General features: G+C 38.1%; 3 protein-coding genes across 4 annotated transcripts; 1 reads left to right on the forward strand and 2 right to left on the reverse strand.

The window, feature by feature from the left end:
* Positions 1-576: 576 nt before the first annotated feature.
* On the reverse strand, positions 577-2319 carry LOC140758747 (oxygen-evolving enhancer protein 3-2, chloroplastic-like). The gene is made up of 3 exons (XM_073095020.1): positions 1956-2319; positions 887-1182; positions 577-786 (listed from the first exon to the last, which is right to left on the reverse strand). The coding sequence occupies exons 1-3, from the start codon at positions 2254-2256 to the stop codon at positions 688-690; spliced, it is 696 nt and encodes a 231-aa protein (XP_072951121.1). The 5' UTR covers positions 2257-2319; the 3' UTR covers positions 577-687.
* Positions 2320-3700: 1381 nt separating this feature from the next.
* Positions 3701-5396, reverse strand: LOC140759092 (F-box/LRR-repeat protein At3g26922-like). Its single transcript, XM_073095563.1, has 3 exons — positions 4434-5396; positions 4108-4266; positions 3701-3997 (listed from the first exon to the last, which is right to left on the reverse strand). Exons 1-3 carry the CDS (start codon positions 5394-5396, stop codon positions 3701-3703), a joined length of 1419 nt encoding a protein of 472 aa, XP_072951664.1.
* A 5236-nt stretch (positions 5397-10632) lies between these two features.
* LOC140758746 (transcription factor ILR3-like) lies at positions 10633-13024 on the forward strand. Of its 2 annotated transcripts, XM_073095018.1 has the most exons (5): positions 10633-10867; positions 11808-11870; positions 11966-12040; positions 12163-12325; positions 12560-13024. In XM_073095018.1, the coding sequence occupies exons 1-5, from the start codon at positions 10728-10730 to the stop codon at positions 12827-12829; spliced, it is 711 nt and encodes a 236-aa protein (XP_072951119.1). In that variant the 5' UTR covers positions 10633-10727; the 3' UTR covers positions 12830-13024. The 2 variants fall into 2 exon arrangements, with proteins under 2 accessions (XP_072951119.1, XP_072951120.1); XM_073095019.1 differs by lacking the exon at positions 11808-11870.
* The last annotated feature ends 56 nt before the right edge of the window (positions 13025-13080 follow it).

Below are 13080 nucleotides of genomic sequence, written 5' to 3' on the forward strand. Positions count from 1 at the left end.
AGGACATATTAGAACTCTTTCCTTTCCAGATCTACCATGCGTTCCAGATGCTCCAAGCCCAACCTCTTCCAATGCACAGCCCATGTACAGTTGCTATTATAAATCAATTACTAATGCCTCCTACTTTAGACTAAGTTCTCCTTCGCTCAACTAGAATCATGGGGTTCCTGACTTGGTGGAGGGGAAAGAAAGCCTCACATTCAAACAGTAACAATCAACAGGCCACACCAGAGCTACAAGGCATACCCAAAGACAAGGCATTCTTCGAGTTCGGTTCGACGACCGGTGCGCGAGCAGCTCTCGTCGGGTGCTGCCCGGTTGCCGGAGGGCTTGAGCCTTGCAAGTGGGAGATTATCCGGCCAGCCGAGTCCAATGCACCTCAATTCAGAATTCTATTCTAATTGTCGGTGTATAGCTATAATAAAAAGCTTCTACTTCCTTAGCACACTCTGTTGGTGTTTGCTCTTTAGATGGATTCTCAAACGTTTGCTTTGTTCTAAGAAGTTGATCTCTGAGATGACCTCAGTGGCATTAAGCTTTTTATTAGACCTATCAGTTCTCCATGTATCAAATGGATGGTCCGGTATAATAGAACTTTACTAGAAAATCAAACAAATAGTTCATCTCTTCAGCACACATAAAAAAATGAAGAGAAATTTAGAGGATACCAAAAGCTTATTCTTTCCACTATCCTAGCTTTGCAAGGATGTCATCAAGGGCTGTTTTGGTAGCTGCGTAAGACTTCTCGGCCTCCGCGGTGCTCTTTATCTTGGCGGCGTAGTCGAGCTGATCACCAATAAGCACGTAAAACAGGGTGTCAAATGACAAAAATCCCCAAAACTTAGAATAAGTCGAGAAAGTAGGGTGCGAAATGAGAATTTCTCACCTGGTCGATAGTGGCGAAGAGCTTCCCGGAAAGTTCCTTGAGGGACTTCTTCTCCTCCTTCGGCTTTGCGGATATGACGGTGTTAAGATCGTAACGGAGATAAGATGCCTTAAGGCGAAGGTCATTTTGCACGTACGGCCATGCCTTTTTATCAATTAAGCCCTTGAGGTTTACGATATCCTTGGCGGACTCCTTGGCTCGCGCTGCGGCCTCGGACGGAGGCAATGGTTGGAGGTAGAATCGCTGCTTCAGAGGAAGTACGAGATCTCTGGCTTGGTCGGAGTTTAGAGTACCAGCTGTTCAAGACGTGGATTATTATTATTATTATTATTATTATTATTATTATTATTATTATTTTCAATTTACACCTGCTGTTTGGGTTTTTTTACATAATTACCGCTGAATTTTTTAACAATACTATAATTACTACTACATTCTTTAAAATATCATATATAACAGCAACTAAATTTTTTAAAACCCTTTCAAAGGTATCATTATGTTTAATTTTTAAACTAAATATTTATAAAATATTTCTAATAAATAGTCGTTAAGTGAACAAATTCTTATAAATAACTAAAATAAAGCGTGAAATATTTATCACTGATTTTCCTATTTTTGTACTGTGATATCCTTACATAACTTCAGAACTAATTTACGCAATTTAAGCAATTGATATAGGGACAAAATTTAGTTTGGTTAATCTAATTTTTGTCGTAACTTTGATTAATTAGATTTAATCGTACTTCAATAATTTTAATGACAATTATAATATTTTAAAGGATGCAGCGGGTATTTAAAAAGTCGGTTCACTATTTCCGAATCATAACCTGCATTTCTAATTAAACCAGGGGAAATTTGAGTTGATTCTCGGTTTCTTTTGGAGACAATTAATTTGAGAAGACTTGGCTAATTTGGGAATATTGTGCCTCGATCCTGGTGAATTCGTACCAATCGTAAGCGAAACTACGAAAGCTTAGCACTAAGTCAAGTATTTCCTAAATAATTCCATCATTAATCGATCAACCAAAAAGATTTAAAAGAAGGGGGAGCTGGGTTTCAGACTACTCACGAAGTCCACCGGAGGGGAGCGGAGGTGGCCCAACCTTAATGGACCTCGCCTCCGCAAGCACGGCCTCGACAAACGCTCCGCCAGCTAGGCCACCGGCGACGAGGCCCACCAGGGCTCGCCGGCCAACTGCCGCGTCATCTTTTCCGGCCCGGGCTTGGATCCTGAGCCCAACCCTGCCCAACTTGGGCTGGCTGCTCCCCGGCCTGGCTAACCGGCTAGAGCCACCAAGTTGGCGGCTCCCCTCTAGTACAGCCTGAGAAGCGCCACGTAAGCCAGCCATGGAAGCCACAGCTTGTGCCATCTCTCCCTCGAGATCTCAATTCCACCGATGGCTTTTTTCTGTGATCGGGGAGGAATAATAATGTCGGATGGATACCTTATCCGCCTCTCCCTGATTTGGATAGGTTTCTAACCAGGGGATGGTGGACGCGTGGCACTGTTTCCGCTTTTGGTGCAGTGGGTAAGTGGGTTGCCACTGTGCTGTTGAGTAGTTGACACGTTTCTGATGTATTCTCGTTTATCGTGGTCCTACGAGGGCAATTCAAGTTTGGGATGAATTGAATTTTCCGATATATCGCTATATATTAAAATAAAATGTCATGAAATTATAAGTATGGCTATAAGGATGTCTACTGTTCTTCAATTTATATCTTTATTTAAATAGACTATATTATTATAAATATAAATTCAGATATCAAGATGGATAAAATTTATCAAAAATAAGATGAAAAGAAAATTCTTAATTCATATTCAACAAAATTTAAATACTAAATTAGAAAACTCCATTTTCACCCCTAAATTCAAGGGTCAAATTGTCTATCGGGGATGTCAATGATAATTAAGAGTAAACATTAAATTATAAAATTTCCAGACAAACCTTACAGATATAGGTGCTATCTCAGTTTGTTTAGTAGTACCATAAGTGCGTTATGTTACTACTAAACAAATTACTAAATATGGGTCCAGAATACCTTACTAAAGATGTCAACTTTCACGTTGCATGTATAGGCAGGCATATATATGTTACTACTAAACAAATTACTAAATATGGGTCTATAAAACGTTACTAAAGATATCAACTTTCACGTTGCATGCATAGGCATATATACGTTACTACTAAACAACTTACTAAGTATGGGTCTAGGAACGTTACTAAAGTTATCAACATTCACATTGCATGCAGAGGCATGAAGCATGTATATGTTACTACTAAACAAATTACTAAATATGGGTCCAGAAACCGTTACTAAAAGATGTCAACTTTCACGTTGTATGTATAGATATATATACGTTACTAATAAATAAATTATTAAGCATGGGTCCAGATTACCTTACTAAAGATATCAATTTTCACGTTGCAAGCATAGGCATGTATACGTTACTACTAAACAAATTACTAAGTATGGATCCAGAGAACAGAAACCGTTAGTAAAGATGTCAACTTTCACGTTGCATAGGCATGTATACGTTACTACTAAAGAAACAACTGGAAATTTAGCAGAAACACAATTCAAGAACTTCTGCAAGTGCTTAAACACACAAGCAAGCATTATAGACAGTCTGCCATACCACAACATTGTAAAGTTTAAGTTGTTAGTACTTAAAACACAAGCACCACTACTACCAGTTTATTATTAGGGAAGTTCCTAGGAGTTCCATGACTTCCTCATAGTTCTGGAGTAAGCGACAAGCAAGCAGCCTATACACCAAACCTGCGGGCTTGTCGCCGACCTCCGCCGATGTACTCAGTTAATCCGCACCGCCACGTTAGGGGAGGCTCGAAAGAAGGCTCGGATCCTCTTGCGAATGAGAGAACGCATCGCCACATCAGCCCATGAAGCACACTTGATGATGAGATGCTCCAGATCAACAGAGCTCCTTAGCAAGTACATGACAAGCATCATCTCATCCTCCATTGTTCCAAACTTCTTCAGCTCAATTTTCTTCAGACGGTTGGGGATCACTCTGTTCCTCATGATGTCTGGGGTTTCGGGGTAGTAATAGATCCTCTCTTCGTTGTAGTAAATTCCTGGCGCAGAACACTGATGAAGGAATTCAGGTAAGGAATAAGAAGACTAACACTGGTTTAAATGGTAGCTAGCTGATAATAGAATTAGTAGGTCGTGCTTAAGTGTGAGAAAGTATTACTTACATCCAGACTTGTGATACTGAGGAATTGTAGGCCCCGCGCGGCGTTGATTATCTTGACTAAGATATATGCGTGGCCTCTGTTAGGGCACATGCTCACGGATAATGACTTCAAGTTCATGAAGGGAGGAAGAGTGATGATGTTTGATATTGTTGTCAAGTACTTGATACACACAAATATGATAATTATGGCAAAGTTAGCAAATCTATATAATGAAATCAGCTTCCAACAAATTGAGCTATTACCGAAGAAAAGGACAGCCATATGTTATAGATTTATGTAGCTTGTAAGTTTGACATGGAAAAGAAGTTCTTAAATAGGTACCTTACCTCAATGCACCATTCACTCAGAAATAGGTCAGTGACATTGCGAAGAGCCCACAGAATCCGATTCATATTCTTACCAAGGACACATGCAAATCCATCCCTCCTATACTCCAGGTATCTACCACCTTGTTCTTCAATATCTAACCTCGCCTCCTTTATTGATGATAGGATGCTCAAGCTGTACTTGCCGAGCACAAAGTTCATGCCTTTGTATCTGAACTCTGTAAGGTTTGCGGCTGACAAAACAAGCGCGGCCTGATGGAAGAAACGGCAGTTGATGAAGCTCAAGTAGGTGAGACTGGATTGGTTTATGAGGATATCGACATCCCTCGGTCCGTTAATGAGACACTCTTTCAAGACAAAGTTCATCAAGTTCGGGCATCCGTCGAGCAATCTCTGGAAGATACTGGTGCCATGAAACACAACCTCCTCAAGCCACAACTTCTTTAGGTTTGAAAGGCAAATATTAGCAGGCATTCTCACACACATCTCATGCATTCTGAGTTTTAGACACACCAAGGTATCACATGTGAAGACCGAAAACGGCAGCGCTACCGGAAAGCTGATGTCGATTTCTAGATTCATAATTCGGTTTCTTGTCAAGTAGTCGATCCACATAGCGGCCCTTCTGCTACTTGAATCATAGTAATGGTGAGCGATCCTCATTGACTGAATGCCAGGTCCAGTATGGAAATAAATTACGCGCTCGACGAAATCTTCGAAGTTCTTTCTCTTGTTCTTGATGCGAGGAAAATCAACGTATGCTAGGTCCCAGTTCGGCATTGAACTCCAGATGTTCCTCCATGCCTTTGATAAAACTCCAGTCATGACAGCGTCCCTCAGAGGAAGTAGGGATACTATGTAGCATAGAATAACATTCGGCAAATCATTGATTGTAGTAGCCCTTCTTGTTTCCCCATCATTGTTCGCCAGCCGGCTTCTTTTACTTGCGACAACGAATTCCATTGGTTATGCACCTGCAGCAAAGTTCCTAACATATTATTGTCATGCAGTACTTAGTGGTATTTTCACAATGCCGAAAAGGAGGATGTGAGATATTTTGCAGGTTTACTTCAAAGTGACGCTTGTGGTAAAGCAAAACCAAATCTCTCTCTCTATCTATCTATCTATCTATCTATCTATCTATATATATATATATAAAGCAGAAATTTTCATGTTTCTAGATATATTGCATCTATGCATTTCTTGTATCAGAAGATGATAAGGTGACAATAATTATCTTTTATTGCTTCATCCTTCAAAAGATTTGATAGTAAAAGAATATGTACACGCGTAAACATATACAGTAGCACTTGAAAAACACAGAACTAGAAGATCATGGATATATTTATGCAAGAAAAAGTTTTGTAAGTGCTACTACTAATGCTACAAATATAAAAGTAGAATATTGTGGAACATCTATTTTTGGTTGTATAAGTTTGATGCAGGTGTAATGCGGGACATTGTTGTGTTAATAAATACCATGATCTCATAGTTTCGAGCCATGGTAGCAGCCTATATGTATAGCAATAGAAGAAGGAATGCATCACGCACACACTCTCTCTCTCTGATGCAAGAAACTAAGCTTCAAGGGAAATTAAATAATTTTGAATCCATTTATTCAAGATGAATATTGGTAAATACTAGTATGTTGATTTTCTGGGATGCCAAATCAACGGCAACAGCTTTTATGATTAGACAAAATATGCAAATTAAGTTGCAAAAACCTTAAATTTCATTGATAAATAGCCTCCATGAGCCTATAATATTTTATATAAGATATAAGATAAATTAGGACTCACATAATTTGATAAAAAATGACAAAATTTCTAAATTAAGAAAGTAATTTGATAAAAAAATGGCAAAATTTATAAATATAGAAAGTTCGGATGAAGACTCACAAAATCCTACTTAACTTGTCTCAAGACAGATGGAATTAACTCCGAGCTCTACAAAGAACGACTTAAACAAAACTTTCCTAAGGTAATGAAAGTACAATCTTGAAAATCTGAAGATGCAATTTGGCTGAAAATTTCGCCAACAAAGGTATGATAGTTTTTATTCCCCTTTCAAAGGTCCCATGAACTTATCAAGTTTTACCATATTTCGAATCGGAGGCATCGACTATTACTCATTTTCTAATCAAACTGGAATTTCAATACCAACTCGGTCATCAATTCATAGTCCTTCTCCAACACGAGCATTGTCATCATCATCATTTCTCTCTTACACATATACTTTATTTAGAATTCGCAAAATGGTAGATCAAAAATTAAGATAATATAGCTCTCACTCATTCCATGACCTTATCAAGTTTCGCTAGATTTTGAATAAGAGGCACTTACTATTACCCATTTTCTAATCAAACTTAAATTTCAATACCAACTCGATCATCAATTCACAGTCCTTCTTAAACACAAAAATTGTCATCATTTGTTATCTCTCTCTCACAAACTTTATTAATAATTCGTGAAATGATAGATAAACAATTAAGATACTGTAGCTCTCGCTTATTCCATATACTTGCATATTATCACCTTCCAAATGTCATTTAAAGATTCATGGAAAGACATTTTCTTGCTTGGTTTTCTTTGCTCGACATCATTTACTGATTTAGCCGCAGAAAGATTCTTAAGAAATATTAGAGCTACAAATAGTAGCATATTTTTCTTAATGAGAAGCTAACCAACTAGCTAACTGGATGGATGACCTTGGTTGATCACAAAAAATTTCCTCTCTTGAGATCGACATTATGCTCCCTAATTAGTTGGCCTTTCTGTATAGGGATACCCTAGATATTTGATAGGATAGCTTAAGTAATTTGTGCCCCTTTTGAGGTAATAGTAGGACTTTTCTACGTAGAGTTGTCAATCTAGCTCATTTATTCGCTAACAGATAATCCAATTATAAATTTTGTCAGGGATGGTCTCTCTCAAGGAAACAAAATGGAATTTCATTATATAAATGAGATTTGAGCTTGAAATATAAACGGCTAGAACATGAGGCTTAGCTTCCTCATGTTTGTTTCATCATAATTTTGACTCATTAATCCTCGAATCATATATTTTATCGCTACATATTCATAAAATACTCTCTCTATATTATTTTTATCTGGACTTAATGTTATCCATGATTGTTTTTCTACTAGTGCGTTATTCACATCGAGAAAGAATTCAAGTTGCATTGGACTCTTTCCATTTCTTATGGCGGAATATATGGAAAACAGGAAATTGATAAATTTTCAAGAAGTCAACCAAAACGACCATAGGACTTTGGTGAATTCTAATTGATAGAATTTTAGAGATAATTTTGCCCCTTAAAATATTCTCTCCCTTTTTATTGTTTTTCTTCCTTTTGTGTGATAACTCTTCATCTTAATATATACTTGGGCATTTCTCATTTCTCAAAAGAATATATTGCTTTCAAATATGTATACAACTGATTTGTGATATGTTCTTCAGCAACAACTTCGAGAACTCAACGAATTTGAAAGCTATAAACAAGCAAATCCCAAAGTCGAAAGAGCTAGGTCTAAGTGATCTTGCAAACTTTAGAGCTCTTCGACAACCCAAATGAGCCCAAGAGGAGCTTGTCATTCTTAGCTCGACCTTTGATTCTATTTGAGGTCAAAGCTTGTGAATCTTAGTATTGAGTAGAGTATCGTAGTCTTCTTTCTCACGTTCGACAAGTCGATAGCCCTACCTGTGAGTAGCTTGAGAACCTGCATACAAAATAGGTTGATTAGGTTTTCAAGAGAGAAAACCCTAATCTCCATAATTGACTTCCACGGTAAGAGAACCACTTGGTAGCATATATTAGAAATATAATATAGTAAGTTATAGCGCTCTTGTGTTCAAACAAAAGTGAGGTTACTAAGTTCAAGTTGGACTTGGCTTTTATGGAGTGAGATCAAGGGACCATCAAGTCTTCAAAAGGGGGGCTCGATTGCGGTGGGCCTCTGCCTCTGTCTCTTTCTCTCTCTCTAAGATTTGGAGGTAGTGGAGAACCTCTTTCTCTTTCTCTTTCTCTTCCTCTTCCCAGGTATCCTTTGATGACTTCTCAATGGTGATCTCTCCATAATTCTATATTCCTCTTCTCCTCGGTATGTTTCTCCCTTTGTTTTTTCTAATAATATAAGTGGGCTCGACCAGCTTTTCTCAAAAAAAGAAAAGAAAACTCTTGGACAAATCCAATCATTTAGGTCCTCAAAGTAGCAATTTTTTTTTTTGTTTCTGGGAAGATGTTTCGTCAAGAACTTAGAATTTGATTTCATTAGTCCTTAGTGATTATCATTGGATATTAGTTGCCTGCAAGTATATATAATACAAACATTTGCATTTTTGGGGATTAGGCTGATTTAATTTTCCAGCTATTAAGGTTTCTAGTTATGGGTTTCCTATTAATACTTCAACAAGCCAAAGATGAAAGTAATTTAGACTGTTATTTCTTGGTAGCGAAATTATTTTTCTCCTTTTCTAGCTCTCACACCCTTAATTGTTAGTGCTCTTTTTTTTTTAATCTATGTTTATCCTGAATCAATAGATTATGGAAAGTTTAGCTCTTCATCAGCAAACATATGAAAATAGAGTTATTCATGCATTCCCATCCATATCAGCCGGTGACTAATCTCTTCCAACGTTGTTGCATAAGTTAATGTAATAATTTTTCAGGCTTGGCTGCATCAATTGGTATGAAATCTCTTCGTACTACAATCAAGCTTAACATTATCGTTTTGAGTAAGGTTTTTGTTGCAAATTACCTAGTCATTCGGTTATCCAACTTCAAGCTATGAACATTTTCAGCGGAAAGGTAGAGGACAAAGTTGATGTAGGATAAGATTTTACCTAGCCTCTTACAGATTTTTATAGTGGTATGTTATTAGAATACACTTTCTTAATATTTTTGTAAATGGAAAATTGATTAAAAAAATGTTAAGAAATTTTACCCCCAATATGATCTGATAATTGTGGGACTAGTAATCTATAAAATCAATTAAAAATAAATATATTAATGTCCTATATTCAGAACATAGAAATGAATAATTCACAACAATGTAGGAAAACAAAACTAACTATGTTAAGAGTAAGAAAAGAGGCACCACCAAATACCAACAACGAATGACCTATATATGGAAATATAATCTCAGTCAGAATTATTCCCTCTAAAATCCAATAATCATTGACTAACTAAGCATGAGAAAATAGCAAATAAATAACAAAACATTGAAAAGAGAAAAGAAAAATTCTTCAGGTATATTACTCATATTACTCTAAAATGTTCACTTCTATATAAGACATTATGCACAATTGAATCAGACAAAATGAATAACAATTATCAACTGTAGGTCTACTCAAAATATCACTCTAAACATTCTTCATCTTTTTCCATTGTTGTAAAGGTAAAGGCAACAAAACACTCCTACCAGTTACGACATAAAACATAGACCAAAGCCAAGAAAACCACAACGTGTATCCATGAACATCAGAACATGGAAACGACGAAGCAAAACGTACCTAAGCACACCAGATCTAACAAGAACAATACGGAAACACCAAAGCCGAGAAACACCAAGGCAAAGAAAGCTGTCGTATGTATATGTGAACACAAGATCAAGATCAAGAGGGAAACACCGACCTGAGAGCCTTCTCTTCCTAAGAAGAAGCGCGTTCCCAGTCTGATCTCCCCCGGTTCGTCTGCCCTAAAGACGATCGATGAGCAAGCGAGAGAGAGAGAAAGAGTGAGATAAGCGATGAGCTTGGAAAGGATGAGTGAGGAGAGTAATTAATAGAGGGAAAAAGAAGGAGAGGGGGGTGTTACAACTTAAAAATTGTGGTGACACCAAACGATGACTACGAAGTTTGGTTACCAGGTGTTGTTGCCTCCAACCCTGATTTAGAAGGCACATAGCCGAACGTGCATGCACCTCACATACACTCATTTATGGCACTCGATTCCGCGAATATTAAAGCAACGTTTTTTTGGCAGTGAATTTGCCGGTGAATTTTAAAGTTCGGGCCGGCGCTAGATTCCGGAGCGGGCTCGAAACCCAACCCCAGACGTTACAGTGGTAGGAGATTTGGCAACGTGGCAGATAACTATTGGCTGACATTTTTTTTGGCGGCTCGGGTCTTTGAGAGGTGGGCCCCGCTTTCCCCAGATAGTTCGTAACTTCCCCCCGCACGGTTTATTCCTGTAACAATTTCTTTGGATACCCGACCAGCCTTTTACGCCCCCTCTCCTTCCTCTGACCTCTTCCTCCCCTCCCACAGCGATCTAGGGTTCCGGCGAGGGGCCGAGATGGGCTCGCATGAGAACTCCGACTGGGTCTTGGATTGCCCCCTGATCGACGATGCGGCCGTTGCTGCTAGCGAACTCGCGGAGTCGGGGAGCGGGCTCTACTGGAATCCACAGGGAATCAATGTCTCCTCCATTCCCGGGTACGACCAGCTCTGAAAATTGGTGCTTCAAGATTCTTTGTTTATGCGATTGAGTAGATTAGGGCTTTCTTGCTCGAAATTATACTTCTATTAACCTTGAAACAATTCTTTTTCATATAATTATGAAACGTTCTGCCTGTTTGGAGTAAATCTTACGGAATGCTTCTACCACTTGCCTTATGTCGCTTCTAGACTCAAGTTGACAAATTGAACCAATTTCCTTTTTTTTTTTTTGGTCCTTAGAATTTAACTATCTTAATGGATTAGTTCATGAATAAAGTGATTCGTGCTTTATTTTCATACATTATGTGCATCAGATAGAGATTAGAGATATGGAAACTTTTATTCATTAACTTAGCGATCATTGATGTTTGTGAGACGAGGAGCTGTGTTTATAGGGCAGATGTCATGTAAGCAATGTCGTTCTATCTGTTCCACAATCCACCTATTCATTAACTTGTTGGAGAAGGTAGGCCCGTTAGTTGACTCCTTTACATATATTTGTGTTTTAACATGAAGCGGCCTAGCTCTCCTAACTCCTTTCTATCCCCTTGTGTTTAGATTTCCTACTCTAGATAAGAAGTACAGATTTTGATAGGACAAGTATGATTAATGATTAACAAAAATACGACATAGTTCATATTAGTACTTCTTTAACTCTTTTCAATAGGAATATGATGAGGGACATTTCCCAATGAGAGAGTCAATCCGGTGCATTAAAACAAACTTTAATCACTAGTTAATTGCCTAGGCATCAATTCCATCAGGCATTGAGTTTCTATTATGCATTCTGTTGCAGGATTAAAATGTCCAATGCAATTTAAAAGTTTAAAGTAATAATTTCTTGTAGGAAATTTTATCTTCTGCATGTTGTTCATTTCTTTCAGTAATTCTTTTGGAGTTCTCAGCTTTTTGAATCATGTTTGCCTTTTCTCATCAGTGTTGATATCAATGGTTCTTTTGTGGGTTCTGATTGCACTGAAGAATCTGGCGCCAATAAACGGTTTGACTCTATTTATTACAAGATCAATATGTACAAAAACAGATATTTTCTTGCCTAGTTTGTTTGTTCAACTGTTGACCATTTCTAAGTTGCAGTGCTAGATCGGAAAACAAGCAGCCTACCTCCAAAGCTTGCAGGGAGAAAATGAGAAGGGATAAGCTGAATGATAGGTATATTCACTGCCATTAAATACCTTTTCACTACCATTAAATCCCTTTTGCTACCCATTATGAGTTAGCTCGTATAGTTATTGTTATTTCTCATATTGTGATTTGTCGACCTCTGGATTAAGGTTCTTGGAGTTGGGATCCATTTTGGACCCAGCAAAGCCCTTGAAGATGGACAAAGCAGCTATCTTAGTTGATGCTGTCCGCATGGTGACTGAATTACGTAATGAATCACAAAAGTTGAAGGATTCAAATGAGAGCCTCCAAGACAAAATCAAAGAGTTGAAGGTCTTAATTCCATTCTCTTTATTTTCCTGTTTGCATGTCTAATTTGATTTGAAATTATATTATTTGGTTCAGTGAGCAAATTTTGATTTCTAATTGATATAACAAGTGGATTGCTTATGTTCCAACTTCCAAGTGGTGATAGTTAGAAAGTTGTGGTATTATCTTTCTATGATTATTCCTTTCAGATGCATGATAAGCCTGAGAGGTTGAATACGTGTTCTCCCTGTTACGCAGGCTGAGAAGAGCGAGCTTCGGGACGAGAAGCAGAGGTTGAAGGCAGAGAAAGAGAGTCTGGAACAACAAATAAAGATCCTAAGTGCTCGACCAAGCTTTGTGCCGCACCCTCCTGTCATACCGGCCACTTTTTCTGCTCAAGGGCAAGCGACGGGACACAAATTGGCTGTGCCTGTCCTTGGCTACCCTGGGTTCCCCATGTGGCAGTTCATGCCACAGGCAGATGTTGATACCTCTCAAGATGCAGAATCATGCCCTCCAGTTGCTTAAGATCATTGCTCATTGCCTTTTAATGATTTCACATGTTTGTTTGCCTCAATGAATTTGCTTTTCTTATATTTCTAGTTTAGCTTATGTGTAGCAAAAGTTTAAATTGTAGCTCCTTGCTCACTTGGTCACCTCGGATGACCTAGAGGTACACTGGGGATGCTTTATTATGAATAAATCTAGCTTTCGTTGGTGTCCTGCGAAAAGAAGTTTGTGTTTGATGTTGTGCCAACGTGAAGTGCCTTAGCTTCTCT

Source organism: Typha angustifolia, chromosome 4, assembly GCF_048772165.1.
Source record: "Typha angustifolia cultivar Huaian chromosome 4, ASM4877216v1, whole genome shotgun sequence".
NCBI lineage: Eukaryota > Viridiplantae > Streptophyta > Magnoliopsida > Poales > Typhaceae > Typha > Typha angustifolia.

Bases quoted from the DNA above. Each gene is read 5' to 3' on its own strand.
- LOC140758747 (XM_073095020.1), bottom strand. From the start codon at position 2,256: ATGGCACAAGCTGTGGCTTCCATGGCTGGCTTACGTGGCGCTTCTCAG. The intron at 1,183-1,955 runs GTGAGTAGTCTG...CGTCTTGAACAG, and splicing joins GCTCCCCTCCGGTGGACTTC to CTGGTACTCTAAACTCCGAC. The intron at 787-886 runs GTGAGAAATTCT...ATTGGTGATCAG, and splicing joins TCTTCGCCACTATCGACCAG to CTCGACTACGCCGCCAAGAT.
- LOC140759092 (XM_073095563.1), bottom strand. From the start codon at position 5,396: ATGGAATTCGTTGTCGCAAGTAAAAGAAGCCGGCTGGCGAACAATGAT. The intron at 4,267-4,433 runs GTAAGGTACCTA...GTGTGTATCAAG, and splicing joins TGAGTGAATGGTGCATTGAG to TACTTGACAACAATATCAAA. The intron at 3,998-4,107 runs GTAAGTAATACT...TTCCTTCATCAG, and splicing joins TCAGTATCACAAGTCTGGAT to TGTTCTGCGCCAGGAATTTA.
- LOC140758746 (XM_073095018.1), top strand. From the start codon at position 10,728: ATGGGCTCGCATGAGAACTCCGACTGGGTCTTGGATTGCCCCCTGATC. The intron at 10,868-11,807 runs GTACGACCAGCT...TTTTCTCATCAG, and splicing joins AATGTCTCCTCCATTCCCGG to TGTTGATATCAATGGTTCTT. The intron at 12,041-12,162 runs GTATATTCACTG...CTCTGGATTAAG, and splicing joins AGGGATAAGCTGAATGATAG to GTTCTTGGAGTTGGGATCCA.